The sequence below is a fragment of the Aedes albopictus genome, chromosome 3 (assembly GCF_035046485.1).
Source record: "Aedes albopictus strain Foshan chromosome 3, AalbF5, whole genome shotgun sequence".
Lineage (NCBI taxonomy): Eukaryota > Metazoa > Arthropoda > Insecta > Diptera > Culicidae > Aedes > Aedes albopictus.
In genome coordinates this window covers 23,981,847-24,002,667 of record NC_085138.1, presented here as the reverse complement: position 1 = coordinate 24,002,667, position 20,821 = coordinate 23,981,847, and the positions used below count along the sequence as shown (strand labels likewise).

At 42.2% G+C, this 20,821-nt stretch overlaps 3 protein-coding genes across 3 annotated transcripts; 1 reads left to right on the top strand and 2 right to left on the bottom strand.

Moving 5' to 3' along the window:
* Positions 1–3,932: 3,932 nt before the first annotated feature.
* Positions 3,933–5,388, bottom strand: LOC109409786 (uncharacterized). Its single transcript, XM_062859785.1, has 2 exons — positions 4,168–5,388; positions 3,933–4,103 (listed from the first exon to the last, which is right to left on the bottom strand). The coding sequence occupies exon 1, from the start codon at positions 5,357–5,359 to the stop codon at positions 4,313–4,315; it is 1,047 nt and encodes a 348-aa protein (XP_062715769.1). The 5' UTR covers positions 5,360–5,388; the 3' UTR covers positions 3,933–4,103; positions 4,168–4,312.
* Positions 5,389–5,469: 81 nt separating this feature from the next.
* On the bottom strand, positions 5,470–10,771 carry LOC109409784 (uncharacterized). The gene is made up of 3 exons (XM_062857189.1): positions 10,558–10,771; positions 5,588–10,493; positions 5,470–5,517 (listed from the first exon to the last, which is right to left on the bottom strand). The coding sequence occupies exons 2-3, from the start codon at positions 10,286–10,288 to the stop codon at positions 5,470–5,472; spliced, it is 4,749 nt and encodes a 1,582-aa protein (XP_062713173.1). The 5' UTR covers positions 10,289–10,493; positions 10,558–10,771.
* A 532-nt stretch (positions 10,772–11,303) lies between these two features.
* LOC109427321 (T-complex protein 1 subunit zeta) lies at positions 11,304–13,453 on the top strand. The gene is made up of 2 exons (XM_019702851.3): positions 11,304–11,549; positions 11,766–13,453. Exons 1-2 carry the CDS (start codon positions 11,413–11,415, stop codon positions 13,222–13,224), a joined length of 1,596 nt encoding a protein of 531 aa, XP_019558396.3. The 5' UTR covers positions 11,304–11,412; the 3' UTR covers positions 13,225–13,453.
* Positions 13,454–20,821: the final 7,368 nt, after the last annotated feature.

Genomic DNA, 20,821 nt, shown 5'->3' with positions numbered 1-20,821 from the left:
AGGAATTTCGTCGTTGAAAAACGCAAAAAAACCGTTGACGATCGGGTTTTCTGGCACTAGACGGTTGGTGTAAACAAAACGTACTAAACGATAAGTTTCCGACTGGGCGGTCTAAAAAGTTATCACTAACACAAATGCAAATGAGTGAAATGAGCGGAAAACGATAATTAGACAATTTCGTCGGTAGGACTAGCTCTGCCGGCCCACGCTGCACCCACGAGGGATAGGAATCTGTACGTTCACGTTCACAAATTTTGCACATGATGAAGTTTAAGGGCAAACGGGACGGTTGGGAAAATATCCGCCATAGAGGTAATCACGTTTAAATGTATGCGTGCCTTTTTTGTAGATGTAGTTGTGAAACTGAGAGGAAAATATTTGCACTCTTGCCCCGGACGTTAGCTTTATCATTATTTACCCGTTTTATCAAATTCGATTGGGTAATATTTGCATATGCAATCTGAATAGCCTTTCAATCGGCGTGCACTTTTGTGTGAGGAAAAATTTGCGCTAGTGTTCGTGTGTTGAAATGTCACTTATCTCTATAGGGCACTGCATGAAATTCTCTCCTTCTCTTTCACTCTTGCATAAATTACGTAAACAACAAGGCCAAGAAATCTGATACAAAATCTAAACAATGCAGTGTCCTATCCACTTATCCGCGAGTGGTAATGGCGGCAGCGGATTCACCGGATTCAAGTGCCCCACACAATGCATACGTTTGCGTGTGCGTGACAGTAGTTGGACACATTTCCCATGGGAAAACTGTCAAAAAAACGCAAACCTCGACGGAACGGACGCTTTGTGTTCCAGGCTTCAGCGAATCAACCGATTCGAATTTTGACGTTTTTTGGGGATCGCAATCGGTTGGCGCCACCGAGCGGTGGGTAAAGGGGTGAAAAGGGGTAAAGAGGAGAAGTGCACGCCGCCGCCATTACCGCTCGCGGATAAGTGGATTGTGCTGTTACCACTGCTTGACAGTTCTGCCCAGTACAAAATTCGATGAGGGGTGATTCGACAAATCGCTCCCATACCGAACAAACTTCAAATTGATTTTTAAATAGGTTCTCGGGCTCCAAAATTCATGAAAATTTGGATTTCGGCTCAGTTTGGCGTGCAGATTCAGAATATGGAATTATCTCAAAACCGCTTAAAAAGCCAATTGACATCTTTAACGCTTTTGAAGTTTATATGGGAGCGATTTGTCGAATCACCCCTCGTTGCATTTCGTACTGGGCCGAGCTGTCAAGCAGTTGCCCAGCTGTCTCTTTGAAATTGATTTAAGGTATCAAAATAAAGTTCTAAAAATCTGAAAAAAATCATAGTAGCTTAGAAAAAGGTGCTCTTTCGTATAAAACAAAAAAAAACAAAAATCAATAAATTTTTTCCAGACACGGATGCCACATAAGCCATAAATTTTTCCCAGACACGGATGCCATGAAACCACCTTTTGGCTTGGCCAACTGCTTGACAGCTCCATCCAGTACAAAATGCGACGATTTAGATTTCAGCTCAGTTTTGCATGCAGATTCTAAATTAGGTTTTTAAATTATGACAAATGTATTGATTTTTTGATTATATACGAAAGAGCACCTTTTTCTGAGCCACTATGATTTTTTCAGATTTTTAGAATCTTATTTTGTTACCTAAAATCAATTTCAAAGAGATTTTTTGAAATCACCTTTTGACAGCTGGGCAACTGTTTGACAGCTCCGCCCAGTACAAACTGCGACGAGGGGTGATTCGACAAACTGCTCGCATACCCGGCTCCAAAATTCATGAAAATTTGGATTTCAGCTCGGTTTGACATGCAGATTCAGAATATCGAATTATCTCAACATCGTTAACCTTCCGTAACTCGCGCGGTTGACTACCTGCTTCAGCACCACGCTAATGCTGAGTACAAAAAAGCGAGATTTTTTCAACGTGTTGTACAAAATACAACAGCGCGATCGTTCGAGGATTAAAGAAGCCAATCCCGCAAGGGGGAGTCGCTGAGCACATCTTTAATTGCGCCAATTATGTTCAGTGTGCCACCGGGTATTGAATTGTGCCTCAGTGTGCCCCGAAGTGCCACTGCTTGATGATTCAGATTTTGCTTGGCAATTCCCAACAAACATTTTTGCTGTACAAGAGTGGAACAAACGACTCTTAAGCAAACTTTAGCTTAAGAAACTGTTATTCAGTTAGCTCTGTTACTTGGGCTACCAAGACAACCAACTGTTTGTTTTCATTTTGCAGGTAAAATGCACATGGTTGCCTAGTTTTTTCACCCAAACTCAAGTGTCAAAATTGTGCCTCAGAGTGCCTCGGTGTGCCACACATCGTATAAGACGGTGTGCTTGGCACCTCTTGGCACAATGTTCCAAGCGACTAGCCCCTTGTCCCGGATAAAAACTAACCATAGGGTATTTGGTAAAAACCATTCCTGTACCATACAGTGTACCAGCTACAATATAGTGTAATGTAATGGAATGGTTCGCTAAAAGCTTTGCACATTGGTAGCTATTATACATTTACATCCGATCTTTATGTAACAATATATTATACTGTTTTTCTTACGTTTGAACCATTCACTATTCCGAAACAATCTTTTTCCGTGCATTTTAAATTTTTTATTCAGTTTATGATTTTTTCCGTGCTTTGTTTTGTTGATGTCCGTGACATTTTTGTTGCAAAGGAAATGAAAGAGAAAAAAGTGAATAAGTTGAAACATCTATTTAAAGTCAATAAAATGCAAGGGGTTGGTCATTCAGCACACTTCTTTTGTGCCGTTATTTTTGAGCGTGTGCCAATGTGTGCCGAAACTGTGCCGGTTATTTTTCAGTGTGTGCCGAACGTGCCGAAGGTGTGCCGGAGGTGTGCCGCATGTGCCCAGTGGAATTTTTCTTTAAATATGGTTTCGCTATTTAGAACCCTGTCTATTTTTGGCGAATGTTGTTAATCTGATTAGTGTTTACCAACAAAATCCCACCCAGAACACTTGTTTTAAATTAATATAAAAGGGTTTCTGCAATCGTAAGTATGTTGGCAGGTTGATCCCATACCGCAAAGTTGGATTTCATTGTTGTGCCCGTGTGTGCCGAAATGTACCGGCATGTGTGCCGGGATGTGCCGACAAGTGTGCCGGGCACAATGTGCCGAGTGACCAACCCCTTGATAAAATGTTTAAATAAAGTGGTAAACCAGGTGTCCTAAGGACTGCATATCCAAGAGATATGGTGGGCTAGGTATGTAGAGTGCGATGAGTGGAATACGAATGTAGGTCAACCCGGAAAGACGCAGGCCAGATTACCGTAAATCAGTGGATGAGTTCAACGCTATTCTTTCTCTTCTTCTCTCATGTGAAATTGCCTTGTACAACAACCGAATTAAATGCGATTTATCTTTGACATTTTTAACATAAGGACTGGACTGGACACTGAAACGACTTCTGAAATAAGTTCGTCTTCGCTTTTTCACCTAACTTATAGTTGAATCGAACTTGACAGTTTTCTCATGAGTTGTCATGTACACATTTCATAGTTCAGTCAAATTGGAGGCTCAATATTGCAATAATGGTTAAGCACGCTGTAATGATACTTATGTACCTCGTCACCCACTTCATGCAACTACATTAGTGGTCTAATAACACTTAGCGCGCAAGGCATAGTTCCATCATGCCGCTCAAAGTGTTGCCACAAATAATGCTTAGTTTGCAAAACCCGGTTATCTGGCTGGTGGGACATGGGAGCTTAAGTTTCAACTGTTAATGCAATCAGAGGCTACTCAGACTTAGACGAGTTTAGGTTAGTTTGGCTAGAACTGCCATTATCGAAGGAACATGACGAGATAATATAACATTATATGGTTTATCTAATGTAAAACAATACAACATAACAAAAGAGAACCATTCCAAAACCATGATTAAATTTATAACCAGTTGTTCGGAAACGAAATGAAAATCACGGATCTTTTCAGCGATTGCTTTAAGGTGCAATTAGAGTATATATTTAGTTTATAGATTCATTGAGGTTTGTACTACAAAAGGGGCTTACACATTCAGTGACTCATTAGTTTTTTTATTCCTCGAACAACAGAGGTTAGAAGCTGCACTTTGCTTGCTGTTGGAATGATAATTAACTATGTTTATTAGACTATCTCCGAATAACTAACCACAATTCTCACCTCAATCAAATTTAGGCACTCAAATAAACAAATTCAATAGAATAGTAGAAAATATAAGAAATTTAGGAAAATTAATTGGTTTGTAGTTTCACATGTAGCATATCTGTTTTCACTCTGCTTTAGTTCTGACGTTTGCGCAGACGTGTCATGGTGAAGGTCGCTGTCCGTCACCGAAGACGTCAACAGTGGTCACGGAAGGGCTGCCAGTGCTAACATTCCCCTCCCCGTAAAGGTGGGTACCAGGCACAGCTTTAGCATCCGACTGCACTTCCAAAATGGCCAACTTGGCCGCAGGCCTCCGAAACACTCCGTCTGAGGTTTGAACTACTGCCTGCCTTATCCTTCCATCGCGTCCTGGGTTGATCTCCAGCACTTTCCCTCGTATCCATCCATTCCGTTTCGTCTCGTCGATCACCACGACCAAATCTCCGGTTTGGAGTGGCTTTGATTCGCCAAACCATTTGGTTCTTTTCGTCAACGTGGGTAAATATTCCCTGATCCAGCGGCGCCAAAAATGGTCAAGGTTGTGCTGAATCAAATTCCACATGTGACGGTTTGTTCTTGGAGTATCTTCCATCCTGGTCGTTGGTTGTTTTACCCCGTTAGAAGACCCCAGCAAGAAATGGTTGGGGCTAAGGGCTTCCTGCTCTGCTGAATCTAGAGGCAGATAGGTTAACGGCCGTGTGTTGACGATGGCCTCCGCTTCCACCGCCGTAGTATGTAACGCGTCGTCGTCCAGTTTACGTTCTTGCGGAAGGCTTTTCATGGCAACTTTGATTGATCGAACTAAGCGTTCCCATGAACCCCCCATGTGGGGAGCATGAGGTGGAATGAACACCCATTTGGTATGAGTGTTGGTGAATGTGATAGCGACGTCCTCATAGATGCGAGCAACCTGGTCTTTCAAAACACGTTGAGCTCCTACAAAATTCCGCCCGTTGTCGGAGTAAATCTCGATTGGAGCTCCCCTCCGAGCGATGAATCTCCTAATGCACGCTATGCAGCTATGGGTGGAAAGATCGAAGGCAACTTCCACGTGCACAGCCCGAATCGTAAGGCACGTGAAAAGTGCAATCCACCTTTTTGCGTTGGCCCTACCTATCTTAACAGTAATTGGACCAAAATAATCCAACCCAACGTAACTGAATGGGCGGACGAAAGGAGAAAGTCTCGCTATTGGTAACGGTCCCATTCTAGGTGCGCAAGGTTTAGCTTTCTTAATTTTGCAAACTTGGCAACGATTTGCAACAGTTTTCACAATCACACGCAGCCGTGGAATGTAAAAACGCTGCCGCAGCTCATTCACGATCGTCTCAGAGTTAGCGTGAAGATACTTACGGTGATAGTCGTCTACAATCAAGAATGTTACACGATGGTGTCTGGGTAGAATGATAGGCCATTTCATGTCCACTGGTACTACTTGTGATGAACCTATGCGGCCGTCCACGTGGAGTATTCCATGCTCATCCAGTACCGGAGTTAGTTTGAAAAGAATGCTGTCTTTCTCCAGTGACATTCGTTCGTCGACGGACAACTCTTCGTTCTTCCTGATAATGGCCAACTCGTCCGCATATGCTTCCAATTGCACCATTCTCCATAACAATATTTCAGCGTCCTGCAGTTCTGGTTGTGTCAGTCTCTTGGCTGTATAATGCCCTTCAATGCGTCTCCTGCACGTGCTCACGAAACGTCCGACGTATGCTACTGTCCGTAACAAACGATCCCACTTGGAAAACCGTTCGAATTGTAATAGCGGCATCGTGAGTATTTGATGAACATAGCACGGTCGTATTTCCTCTTCGGTGGTAGTGATCCTCTGGTCCGGCTGAGGCCAAGACTGTTCATTTTGGTACAAAAAATCAGGTCCTTGGTACCAGCGGCTGTGAACGTCGAAGCAGGGTCCTCTGCCCCACTTGGTAGCTTCGTCGGCGACATTGAGTTTACTCGGCACCCATCTCCATTCGCTCGTGGTTGTCGATGATAGTATTTCGCCAATCCTGCATGCGACAAACTGTCGATAACGTCGGTGTTCCGATCCGATCCAAGCGAGAGTGGTTCGCGAATCAGACCAGAAGATTCTTCGTTTGATCGGTATCGAATGGCCTTCAGAAATGAAGGCTGCTAGTCTGCTTCCTAATACCGCCGCCATCAATTCCAGTCGCGGGACAGTGACGTGGTGTATCGGTGCAACCTTTGTTTTTGCTGCTACTAACGTGCAAAGAACGCTCTTGTCGGGAGCCTCTACACGGAAATATCCAACCGCCGAGTACGCGTCTTCACTTGCGTCAACAAATATGTGGAGTTGGTGTGCCGAGTACATGTTGGCGTTAGCGTGCTGGAAGTAGCAACGTGGCACTTGGAGGTCCTCGATATTGCTAAATAGAGCGATCCATTTCTTCCAACGGTCGTAGATGTGGTCGTCAACTCGCTCGTCCCATTGAATTTTCGTTTTCCATACCTCCTGCATCATTATTTTGCCATGCACCAAGAACGATGCTAGCAGGCCTAGCGGGTCAAAGAGACTCATGATGCACTTCAACATCTGTCGTTTTGTTGGCCTAACTTCGCAGTCGACTAGTTCCACGATTTCTCTACGGAATGTCGTTGAAAATCGCAATTCGTCCGCTGCCGATTGCCAGAGCATTCCCAAAACACGCTCCGTATTGCCGTTTCCCTTCGAAATTAGCTCCTTCGTCCCGTTCGCTGGTTCTCCGCCCAAATGTTCCACGACAGCTTGACTATTTGATACCCAATTTCGGATCTCAAATCCTCCTTTGGAATGCACCACCTTCACGCCTTCGGCGACTTCTTTGGCTTCATCGATGGTCTCGTAGCTCCCAAGGTAATCGTCCACGTAATGGCACTTTACTATATCTTCCGATGCCTTGGGAAATCGTGATGCATGCTCTTGCGCATTTTTGTTTTTTACAAATTGCGCGGATGACGGTGAGCACGCGGCACCAAAAATGGCGACGTCCATCGCAAAGATTTGCGGAGTTTGTTCGGGGTTGTCGCGCCACAAGAAACGCTGCGAATGCCGATCGGACTCAATGATACCGACCTGGTGAAACATCTCTTTGATGTCACCAGAGACGGCCACCGGAAATTGTCGGAAACGGAACAGGACATGGGGTAATGGAGTTAACAAATCCGGTCCTGGCAGTAGGAGACTGTTCAGCGAAATACCGGCCACTTTCGCTGCCGCATCCCATACGAGGCGGACTTTTCCGGGCTTATTGGGATTTGTCACAGCGCTGATAGGCAGATACCATACCCGCTTAGGATCCGCTGCAAGTAGTTCTGCCTGCGTTAGTCGATGAGCGTAACCCTTGTCCTGATATTCACGGATCTGCCGATGGAGATTCTCCTTCAAAGCTGCATCCCGTGTCATCCTTCGCTCCAAACATTGAAGACGCTGTAAAGCCATGTGGAAACTGTCTGGTAGATCAATTTCATCGTACCGCCAAATCAAACCAGTTTGGAATCGGTTTCCAACCCTTGTCGTCGTCTCTTCAAGAATCCTTTGAGCTCGTTTGTTATCCTCGGACACCAGTGGTTCAATCGGAGCAACTCCAGTGTAATCCGCATTGAAGTACTCCTTCATCATCGATTCAAGCTTCCGGTTGGTATCGCATTCGCAGATATGAAGGCTGACGTGTTCGGGTTTACATCCATAATCGAGACTTCCATAAACGCACCAACCCAAACGTGTTTTGGTTGCAATTGGTCCCCGATTGCCTTCCCTTGTCTCTAGCGGTACAGCAAGCTTCAGGTTTCGGAGTCCAACCAAAATTTGTGGTACAGCATCCTCATAACTATCAACTGAAAGATCAGCCAAGTGTCGAAAGCTTTTTTGCAGTTCTCCAAAACGTAAGGTCTGGCGGGGCAGATTGAGGACTTCAACGGACCTGACATTCGCAAGTTGATATCTTTTCTGTTGACCAATTCCGGAAATGTCCAGAGAAACCAGTTGCGATTTCGATTCCAGCCGGGACATGTTTGCCGTCCACGTGAGGCACAGTGGAGCATTTTGTCCTTCAATCCCCAGTTGTCCGATAAGGTCGTGCTCGATGAGTGTCGCTGAGGATCCCTCGTCGAGAAAGGCGAAAACTGTCATCGATTTGGAAGGTCCGTGTAGTACCACAGGTATAATTCTGAACAACACGGATTGTCCACAGTGGTGATGAGCGTGATTTTCGGACGACTGGGTCACTCGCTGATTGCCCGTAGTTGTGGATGTTGGAGGTGGTGAATGCAAAAGGGGATGGTGTCGCAGCTCGCAGCCATTGACTCCGCAGCGATTTGTACTTTTACATGTTCGACGACCATGGAAGTTCAAGCAACAACGGCAGAGTTTCAGGGATGTAACGCTCTTCCACCGATTTTCGACACTGATTCTTTTAAACGAGGTGCAATCTGGAACTCGATGATCATCTTTGGTGCATATTGGGCAACGTTTTGTCGCAGCGTAAGCACCTGCTCCATTTGCTTCAGCGTGGGCGTGAAGAAACCCTTTCTCACGGATTTTGGACTTTTCGTGCTTCTGTATTGGCTCACCAACATACACGACAACCTTGCTGACAGAATCCACGACAGTTGTCATGAACTGACTGAGAATCTGTAGTGATGCGACCGGATGATTCTGGAGATGCTGCGCCCATTGCAATTTGACACCTGCAGGAAGTTTGTCCACCAGTTCTTGCAGCAGTATTGGGTTGGACAGATGTGACTGCTGACCGGCGGCGATTAGGTGCTGGGTTAAGTTGCGAATGGCCATCCCAAACTCAATCAGCGTTTCCAATTTCTCCGGTTTCGGAGATGGAGTTTCACGAACGTTTCTAATGAGTTTGTTGACTATCATCTCCGGGCGGCCATAAAGCATTTTTAATGTCTTCATGACGTCCGGAACCGATTCCGGCGACATCAGGTAATACCTGACTGACTTGAGTGCAGCGCCTTTCAGGCACCGCTGGAGCCGAGAGAGATTCTCGGCATGGTTGTAGCCGCAAGCTGCAGTCGTATTGTTAAAGCTACTCTCGAACATTGGCCACTCTTCGGGATCGCCAGTAAATTCCGGCAAGTCACGGGTCATCACTTGTCTAGCGGCAATTTGTTCGGGAGACGGGCCACGAGGAACCAACGAGCTAACGGACGGAATCGGTACTTCTACACGATGACGTACAAGCGGAACGGAGGGAGCAAACTGATTTGGATTCCGGAGCGGCTCCGGATAACGGTGATTTCTGTGTTGATCATGGGCCTCATGCACCATGGGGTTTGGTACCGCCGAACGCGGCATATCTTCGGCGGGCCTGACGATCTCATCCCGGTGCGTTTTGCGAATGGCTCCCTTTGAAACGTCCGGGCGTCTTGAAGAAATAGGAGTAGATTGTTGTTGCAACTGAAGCTGGCATATTTTTAATTGCTCTTGCAATTCTTGCAGTTGCTGCAGCGTTGGCTGGTCCTGCTTGCAGTTCTGCAAAGTGCGACGGAGATTACCGAAGGCATTGCTTCCAGGGACGGCTTGTGGATCTCTAATCGCACAATCGACCCCGCCTACTGCTCCGTCTTCCACGTCCGTGATGTGAACCGGTGGACCTTGGTGAACATCCTGTCGGTTATCCGACGTGACTGCGGGGACATCATCTTCCTTGGCCGCTGATTTCTCGGATGCTTGTTGTTCCACCCATCGCCTAACGTTGTTCTGCCGAGACTCTATCTCGTTGACCCGACAACGGACGCTTCGAGTTTCAAACTCTTCCTGCAGCGTCTCCTCCAATAGTTGGTACTTTTGCTTCAAGTATTTCTTTTCCAGTTCCAGCTCCATTAGTTTCTTGTCCAGCTCTCGCTGCTCCTCCAGGCGCTTCATGCTCAGTTCTAAGCGAGCTTTCCGGGAAGCTGATGTCGAGGCGTTGGAAACTGACTGGGCTGCTTGTGGGAAGCAATTTCGGCACAACCATTTCGCGGTCTTCACAGAATCTGTTACGCCGGCACAGGAGTAATGCCACCAATCGGAGCACTTATCACAGGCAACAATGTTGTCAGCGGAGTCCGGCCTTTGACAGGCAACACAGCTATATGCGTTGCTGTTATCCGGTGTCTTATCACGGGACTCAGACATCTTGTGGTTGAATGTCTTAAAGTTTGTTCGGGAACGAAATGAAAATCACGGATCTTTTCAGCGATTGCTTTAAGGTGCAATTAGAGTATATATTTAGTTTATAGATTCATTGAGGTTTGTACTACAAAAGGGGCTTACACATTCAGTGACTCATTAGTTTTTTTTATTCCTCGAACAACAGAGGTTAGAAGCTGCACTTTGCTTGCTGTTGGAATGATAATTAACTATGTTTATTAGACTATCTCCGAATAACTAACCACAATTCTCACCTCAATCAAATTTAGGCACTCAAATAAACAAATTCAATAGAATAGTAGAAAATATAAGAAATTTAGGAAAATTAATTGGTTTGTAGTTTCACATGTAGCATATCTGTTTTCACTCTGCTTTAGTTCTGACGTTTGCGCAGACGTGTCATGGTGAAGGTCGCTGTCCGTCACCGAAGACGTCAACAGTGGTCACGGAAGGGCTGCCAGTGCTAACACAGTAGTGAAATTACAATTAAAAACAAAATATTTTCGGTACATATTATTGTTTGAAACCATACGTGTACCATACAATGTACGGTATATTAAAGCCCACGTATCAGTATTTCAAACAATTCATTTACAATAAAATGTATGGTTTTGTAAAAAAATATATATGGAGAAAAATATTTTTTTATATTGTTACGATACTTAACAACCCGTATAGTATATTGTAAAAATCTCATTTACAATTCACTGTATGGTGTCTAACATTACATCTTAGTGTTTTTGTATTTTTTATTTTTACAGTGGTGTTTATTGTAACAATATGGTTCTAAATAGTACTGTTACAATACAACATTCGGTTTTTCTACTGTATTTTTTATTCGGGTCAACACCGCTAAAGAAGCGCCGGAATGGTTTCGTCCTTTTGAAATGTTGATGCCGAAATTTGTGAACGGGATCGGGATTTTGCTTTCCTTCCCCTGTTTGCATCTGTCAAAATCTTGCTTTTTCTTTGTTTTCTTTTTCTTCGCGACTTCTGAAAAACGTCAAAGCCCCGTTTTTCTTTCGCACGGTCCGGTGGTGCTGCGTGATCTCTCTCTCCGAATTTTCCGTGTTTTCTGTGTAAACTTCCATCCGTAAAACCGTGGAAAAATGGCCTCAATCAGTTTGTTGAACCCGAAGGCGGAATTTGCCCGTGCCGCGCAGGCACTGGCCGTGAACATCGGTGCCGCCAAGGGCATCCAGGACGTGATGAAGACCAACCTGGGCCCGAAGGGAACGATGAAAATGTGAGTTTGCTGAGGCTGAATGCCTACGCATTTAGGGGGAGTAATCGTCAGATGGAAATGTTTTTCGCCAGAAAAGCGGTGAAATTTGATTGATTTGGCGATATTTCCGTGCGATTTGACTAATTATAGATAAAATTACTATTTAAAGCTAAAAACTGTTAATAAAGTGGTTTGTGAGTGAGTCATCGAAACCTAACCTAATTTCGTTGTTTTCAGGTTGGTGTCCGGCGCCGGTGACATCAAAATCACCAAGGATGGCAACGTCCTTCTGCACGAGATGCAGATTCAGCACCCGACGGCGTCGTTGATTGCCCGAGCCAGTACTGCTCAGGATGATATGACTGGTGATGGAACCACTTCCACTGTGTTGCTCATCGGAGAGTTGCTGAAGCAGGCGGATCTGTACATTTCCGACGGATTGCATCCACGTATCTTGGCCGAAGGCTATGACCAGGCTCGTCAGCAGGCTCTGCAGATTCTGGACCAGATGGCTCATCCGATTGAGATCAACCGGGAGGGTTTGTTGAATATTGCCCGCACATCGCTCAGGACCAAGGTTCATCCGCAGCTGGCGGATTTGCTGACGGATGTCTGCGTGGAAGCCGTGCTGGCCATCCGGACCGAAGGAAAGCCGGTCGATTTGCACATGGTCGAGCTGATGGAGATGCAGCACAAGTCCGCCACGGACACCCAGCTGGTCAAGGGCATCGTCATGGATCACGGTTCCCGGCATCCGGATATGCCGAAGCGTCTGGAGAATGCCTTCATTCTGACGTGCAACGTTTCGATGGAGTACGAAAAGAGCGAGGTTAATTCCGGATTCTTCTACAAGACCGCCGAGGAGCGTGAGAAGTTTGTGCTGGCCGAGCGGGAATTCATCGAGGAGCGTGTCAAGAAGGTCATCGAATTGAAGCGCAAGGTGTGCGAAGGAACCGACAAGACCTTCGTCGTCATCAACCAGAAGGGTATTGATCCCATGTCGCTGGACATGCTGGCCAAGGAGGGAATCATGGCTCTGCGTCGTGCCAAGCGCCGTAACATGGAGCGTCTGGCTTTGGCTTGCGGTGGAATCGCCATGAACTCGTTCGACAACATGGACGAGTCCTGCCTGGGATTCGCCGGTCTGGTCTACGAGCATGTCCTCGGAGAGAACAAGTTCACATTCGTCGAGGAGTGCAAGAACCCACTCTCGGTAACCATCCTGATGAAGGGACCCAACAAGTACACTCTGACCCAGATTAAGGATGCCGTCCGCGATGGACTCCGTTCGATCAACAATGCCGTCGAGGACAAGAAACTCGTTCCGGGGGCGGGTGCCTTCGAAGTCCGCTGTCACAACAAGCTCAAGGACTACGCCAAGGACGTCAAGGGCAAAACCCGTCTGGCCATTCAGGCGTACGCCGATGCTCTGCTTGTCATTCCGAAAGTGCTGGCCACCAACAGCGGCTACGACGCCCAGGACACCATCGTTCGCCTGCAGGAGGAAAGTCGTCTCAGTGAGGACCCCATTGGGCTGGACCTTTCGACAGGGGAACCGATGAAACCCGTCGATCTTGGGGTGTTCGATAACTACATCGTCAAGAAGCAAATCCTCAACTCCTGCACTGTCATTGCCAGTAACCTGCTACTTGTGGACGAGATAATGCGTGCGGGAATGAGCAGTCTGAAGGGTTAATCGAATCGGAAGGAGCCCTGCTGATCTTAACGTACGATTACTTCATGGCACGATGTTTTGCCTATCTCTGCTGTATTGCTTACAATTTAGTCCGCTGATGTGCATGGTCGTCATGTTCTTCTAATCGCTGTGTTCTACATTATTATAACCATTGCTTTATAATTCATCTTACTCACCCACGAGGACGAATCACACAATAAAATCAACGCTTTCACATAAAATAAAAAAATAGGTAGTAGAATCTTATTTTTGATGACATTACACAAAATGGCCGCCTCGAACGGTCCTTCGACGGCCAGTTTCAAACATATCTCCGAGGTGATTATTTCCACAGTAGGAAAGACGAAGGGTTTGCGAACCTTGGGAATGTTGTTTCGTGGGACGAGTAAAAAGTGTTGTTCAAACTTTGACTTTTTTGTTTGTAGTATGTGGTGGATGCGCAAAAAATAGATGGGGTGAAACGCAATTAAAATATTTTGGTCAAAAACATTAAAGCAAAACATGACTGAAAAAGAAAACTGTAATCACATTGCCAGAAACGCATTGTCGTCACTTCCATCATTTCAAGTTACACAAAAGTTTTCATCAGTTTGACGAGATCATATTCTTGCCGTTTCCGTTGACTCACAAAAGAACCACAGAATCAACTTATCAACTCAACAGCTTAATATCATTAATCATTTCTAATAATTTCTATCGTACAAGAGTAGAACAAACCTCACCCACGCGATTACAATTTCTAAGAATCCGCGGATTTGATAAACTTGGTCCAAATGCATAAGTCAAAAAGTGCGTAAACAGTTAGCACAGGCGATGAATAATGAATGAATGAAATGTGTATCAAGCAATTTACCACACTTCCGATAAATATAGGCGACGCGACGAACGTGACTCAATGCGTATATGCAGTATACTTCCCAAACTGTACGCCGGGAACAATTCTAAGGTGCGCCACAGTCTCTTGAGCCAAAATAAATGAGCATAAGCATATGTACATGACCGCACAATTCTTAGTTGCTACTTCGTAATTGACCGGAGCAATCGAAATTCAGGGCTGTTACAAAAGTGTCGATTTAGTAGAAACCGCAAAATCCGCGCCAAGCCATTTGATATCCGCGCCGAGGTCATCAAATCCGAGCCATTCAAAACATATGGTTTTGATGACTCAAATTCATAAAAAAAGCCTGATTTTTTCAGAGAAAATCAAATATACATGACTTTTGTTGCACTCCTGATGAAGCGCATTTATTTTGATAAATTGATTTTTAACTATTACTAATCCACGACTTTGGATGACAAGATCTAAATCTTACAAGAGCATGCTGTAAACTGACTAGTTTTTTTTTTTCATTTGGAATAAACTGTTTTGGATCAATAGTTCTTTGATTGATTATCAATCAGGGTGTCTTGGAGAAACTTTTGAAATAATTTATAATCAACAACTAGTGAAATTCATTAATTAAATCACCATTAAATTTTATTCCTAAGGGTGATGTTTATGAAAAAGGAAAAATGTAGAAAAAAAAAAGATATATAGAAAAGTATTAATTCATTGGAAAATATATGATAAGAGCAAGAATGTCCTCAGTCTTAGGATTCCGAAAGCTTCAACGATTTCAAAGCACTCTGTATTCTGCAAAAAAAAATCCAAAAAATCTACCAAGAAACCCTTTACTTTTTAATAACTATGCCCGCAACGCTCCTCTCAACGAGTGCTCCGATTGGAAAGCAAAAAAAAAATTCGGCAAAAGTTCCACTAATAACACAGCGTAACAAAAATTAACTTTTTGTCTGTCTCAAGAGCAAACTTATGTGTCTCCGAAGGATTTTGGGCCGCTGAATCCGAATCCGGGCTCAGATTTGCTCTAACACGTCACAATTTTGAGCTATACCTAAATTTATAGGGCAAAATATGCGATTTTGGGCTTTTTTGACTGCAAGCCATTAAGCAAGGAAATATTTTTTTTACGCGATCAAAAGGTTAATTGGTCAATTAACATCTAAATTAACGACTCATGCAAAATTTTTCGTTCTACCAAATCGAATTTGATAGTTTTAAGCGATTTATGTTAGTTACGTTATTTCCCATACAAGTCACCCTCCAAAAATTGCATGCAAGTTTTCATACTAACATAAAATGCTTAAATCTATCAAATTTGATTGGGTAAAACGAAATATTTTGCATGAGTCATTAATTTAGATGTTAATTGACCAATTAACCTTTTGATTGCTTAAAAAAAATATTTCCTTGCTTAATGGCTTGCAGTCAAAAAAGCCCAAAATCGCATATTTTGCCCTATAAATTGAGGTATAGCTCAAAAATGTGACGTGTTAGAGCAAATCTGAGTCCGGATTCGGATTCAGCGGCCCAAAATCCTTCAGAGACACATTAGTTTGCTCTTGAGACAAAAAAATGTTGCGCTGTGTAATTGATCCAGAAATTTCGTCGAAATTTCTTATGATTGATATTCTATCCAGAGATTTTCAAAAGCTTTTTCCATGGAATTCTTTAAAAATACAATCGTATAAATCTTCAGGACGTCCTATTTCATCTAGGGTAAATCTGGGTAGTTTGGCCACCCTAAGCAAAAGTCGTTTTAACATGCAGAAAACAACGATAAATCGCTCGTTCATCGAATGATCATAATGATTCTGATAATACTACGCAAGATACATGAAAATATAAAAGTCAAGTTGTGTTTAAATGCCAAAAAAAGATTTTTGAAAAAAGTATGAATTTTGCGTCAATTTTAAACCGTCGGGGTAATTTGAGCACCCTATTTTCAATGAAGATTTTTTTCGCCTAATGTAACACAAACTTAATATGCAACAATGGACATTGAATTGTAGTGTGTAAACTTGATGTATACAGAAAATAAACTAATTTTAAAGCTATCTAATGTATTTGAACAACAGGAGTCTTATGTGGTGTTTTTATTCAGCCCTCTTCGGGGTTATTTGGCCAACGTTTTCCAATTTTATTTTTCTAATTTACTGTAGGCCTAATCTAATTGGTTCTAACGTTTCAATTGCTTCCATATCAGACCAGTAGTAGAGCTGTAAGGTCGGTTTGTTGAAAATATTAGATTTTAGGTGATTTTTATGAGGTGCTCAAATTGCCCCATTGGCCAAATTACCCCGACTACCCCTATCTGTTTTGATTTCTCACGACACACACAGTCTAAAAAACCAATGATTTTATTTAAGAGATTCTGTTAAATTTGATTAGAAAATTCAACCAAATTCCAGTAGACGTCTTTTTGCAAATTCCAGCTTTCAGTATCACCAAGAAACTCGCCTTACAGTTGAGGTCAAAATACGTATCTGTCAAAGGATGCAAATTCTTAGTGGAATTCAAAGGAACAGTACTTTACACTATTTTCTTTTTACTTACAGATATTCCCTAACAAGCCCAGGTTAATCATCAACAAACATATTTTAATCATTTCTAGTTTTTTTTTGTGATTGAATAATCATGACTATCCGAGTAGAAGCAAAGAAAAAAAAACAAACCAAGGACAAAATGACAACAAATTTTGCCATCATAACTCATTTTATCATTCTTATGTTATTTATGAATAACACCAAATAACTCGCTAAGAACAAAAAATAATATCATTGCATTTTTTTATTTCTGAGTTATTATTGAATATCAATAAATAACTGAATAATAACAACATATGCAATCACAGCAAAATAAGTTCTTCTGAGCATCCTGAGTAAAATAACATCCCAATGGCATATTTTGCAATCATAACTTGTTTTGTTATTGATGAGTTATTCAGTACTTATTTTATTTCAAATAGAATAAAATAAATAAATAAAATAAAATAAAAATACTAAACAATAAACTAAAAACCCGATTTAATCCACCTGTGGTGAACAGAACCCTTCTTACATTTATTAAAATTATTGTTGTATTATTTGTATTTAACATATTTATTTTGTGTAATTGACCAAAAGTTCTAGAAAATATTGTGGATTTGGCATCTAGTGGATTGGTTTCCAAAATAGCATCATGGACCATGGACTAAACTACCAGAAATGTCAGACACCTTCTAGAATCTTGTATGGAATGTTTAAAAAATAGCTTTTATATTCTGGAATATTCCCGCATAGAAAAATACAGTTTGTCTTAAACTCCAAATAGTATAACTCTTCTAACTGTTGAGGTTACATTTTACCAAATTGTTGCATTTCAATTGAACAATATGAATCCTAGCTATTTGTAACATTAAAAACAGCACGAGCAACCTAAAGCAAATTGTAACAATATATTATAGTGTTCGAATAACGTTGCGTATTGTGAGACTGAAAACTTGGGATGATCTGTTGAAATATACCGTCACATTCTGCCAAACTGTTTGCTTGAATATTTCGGCTTCACATATACACACGCATATTTTACAATAAATTAATATTATCTAACTGTTTGACATACAGTTGTACGCATTAGTATTAGTTTGCTTTCAGAAAGCCCGATCGGGTTGAGTCCACAATATGGTCCACTGCACGAATTTATTCTGGCCTGCTTACTCTCACACGAAATTTGACGTTTGAGCGGTGTCGGCACCTCTCAAACGTCAAATTTCGTGTGAGAGTAAGCAGGCCAGAATAAATTCGTGCAGTGGACCATCAAGTGTCATTTTGTGTTTTGATTTTGGGTGTGTTTTCCCGATAAAGTCCGGATGTGGACCCTATTTTTCAACAGGATAACGTTTGTGGCCGCATTTATACCCAACCGATGGCAGCTCCCACAAGGCCCCCAGCCATGGAATAATGCAGGTAATAGAAGCGCTGCGGAATATGCCGTAATCTGACGAGCCAGATGATGACGTTCCATGGCTCGAATTTTGAAGATACTGCAGGAACTAATTCGAAACAGTTCACCAGATCTGGATGTTTATGGCGTTCTTAGGAATATCCGCGACAACTCGGAACCGGGGTCGGAACTGCGTCATAGAAGTGGTAAGCTTTTCATCATGCATTGTAACAAACATTTTGATATTTTACCCTATGTATTTGTAGGAGTTTTCTCTTCAATTTTGTGCAAGCCGGACATGATAGCCCACTCGGAATTGACCGACCGACTTCGGCAAGGATGAGTTATCCGACAACAGTTTCGACGACGATGAGGATGAATTCAAATCAGCAGTTTCGAACAAACAACACCGGCAAAAGCTGCAGCGACTGTAGCGAAAAAATGTCAACTCCAGCAGCTGAACCTACAGCATCTGTGACTGCCAAGCGGCCTGTTCCGGCCGACGAGTGAAAATCTAGCAAGGAGAAAAAGGAACAAGTACCTTCGAAGAAAGTGTGGTGGTAATGGGAAGTGATATCTGCAAAGAAAAATGAGGAAACCTCCAGTGTAGATTCGTTGGAATCTGACTCGGAGCCTAAGAAGAAACTTGCGGTCCCGGCCAAGGGCAACGCCGGTCAGAAACGGAAAAAATGATGAAGAAGGAAGTGATGCTGAATAGGAAGAAGTCCAGAATCCCCCGGCCAAGAAGGACAATTCCATAAATTTGGGGGAGATTGGAGAAAGAAGAAAGAATATGGGTCCACGCAAAAGAAGCAAGTGAGGCGAGCGTGGATGCTCAGTAGGTTTTCAACATATCAATACTGATTAATCTGTGTAATAACTAATAAAATAACTTATTAGATGATTTTTCAAATTTGATTGTTTTTTTTTTTATTTCACGTGAATGATAGTTCCGTTTAAAAGTTAAAAAATTCCAATCCGGGTTTTAATTAGTATGATCATCAAAAGCTTAGGTTTTACATAAAAACGGACAACTTGTGATGATTATGCTGGATTAGCCTATTTGGAATTTTTCAACTTAGAAACGGAACCATCAGCTCATTTAATTTATTATATTTATTTTTTCTTATTTAATGGTTTCAACTTAAAAGAACAATATAGCATAAGCTTAAAATACCCATGAATACAATAAATAAACAATTACACATACAGTGTTTGTTTTTCTTCGCAGTTTACTGTTGAACTGTCCATAAACTGTTTGATTTACAGTGGATCGGAGCAAAAAATGGATAGTATTCTGACCATCTGACGTACTGTTTTCGAAAAAAATTGTTCGAGAAAATCGGCGTTTTTTTATTGTAACATAACTTAACCGCCTATTCCACATATTGTAATTTACTCGAGAACCATCTGTGAAACTGTTGAATACATTCATGGTACGGTTGACTTATTGTTGCTTTGGATGTTATAGGATACTGTTGAGATTCTGTAGTAAATTGTATCTAACAGTATGGTAAACAGTACCAGTACGGTTCATGGTTATGCGGGTTGTATCTTTTGTTAACTGCCAAAAGATCTTGAATCGATTAACAAATGGGTAAGAAAATCAGCGAGATACACTTTGTCTAAAATCTCTTAATCAGTCGATTAAATTAGCTCCGAAGTACTTGGTATTCATGATTATGGTGTAGAAAGGACAAAAATGGTATATCTACTAAGTTAATCACACACACACACATACACACACACACACATACAGACATTTGCTCAGTTCGTCGAGCTGAGTTCATTGGTATATGAGACTCGGCCCTCCGGGCCTCGGATCGAAAGTCGGTTTTTCGAGCGATATTTATACCCTTCTTATGGGTGTAAGAAGGGTAAAACGTGTGAAGTAACTTGGGTATTCAGTACTTCAGTGCATAACACTTAGTGCTTAAATATTGTTCGTGCAGTTGAAAATCGGAATTTTCGACACGCGAAATTCGATTTTTCTGTTAAACCGTGTGTCGGACGTACGTCGGGCACAGTGCGCTGGATAGAGGGCCAGGTCTGCTGTCCAGCGCACTACGTCCGACGTTAGGTTTTACTATGGATTTTGAGAAAATTCGATTGTCGGGTGTGGGGTATTTTCGGGTTTCAACCACGACGACAATAACACAAAGTTGAAGAGAGGCAGCTCTACTGGTTCCTATAGTATACTGCCCCCACTAGCATAACTGTCCCATTTGACTTTTCATCACTTTTGAGTTAACGTTATGAATAGTCATCATTTTCGATGTACTTCCAAAAACAATAATAAAAATTATGAATTTTTATGTCAATATGTGAAAAAAATACCAAGTCATGAGCGTCCCATATCAAAAGTACCCGCAAAACAGTCCCATCATGGATTTTTGTGTCACGTAACACAAAACTGAACAACTTTGTAGTGATTGTGATATTTTTTATATATTAATGTGCAAAGCAATCTGTGAAAGTTTCGAGATGATCGAAATATTCTTCAAATTTTGGCGATTTTTCAAAGTTTTATATGGAAACAAGATTTCAAACTTCAAATGCTGTTTTCTCAATTCCTACTTTTTGCAAATAAGACTGTTATGCGAGTGGGGGCAGTATAGACAGTATTTGAGCCCAATATTCAAATAAGTTTCTTCTAAGCTCTTATAATGAACATTCTGACGGAGCAAATAATACCAACTTTGTTGATGTTTCTTGTAAAGGTTAAAAAAAAAATAAGGCTTTGTAAACTAGATGATTAAATTTGAAGTTGAACAAAGCGGTCAAAAAATGTAGCATAGTTGAAAAGAAAAAAATCACGCAAATCAAATATTGAAT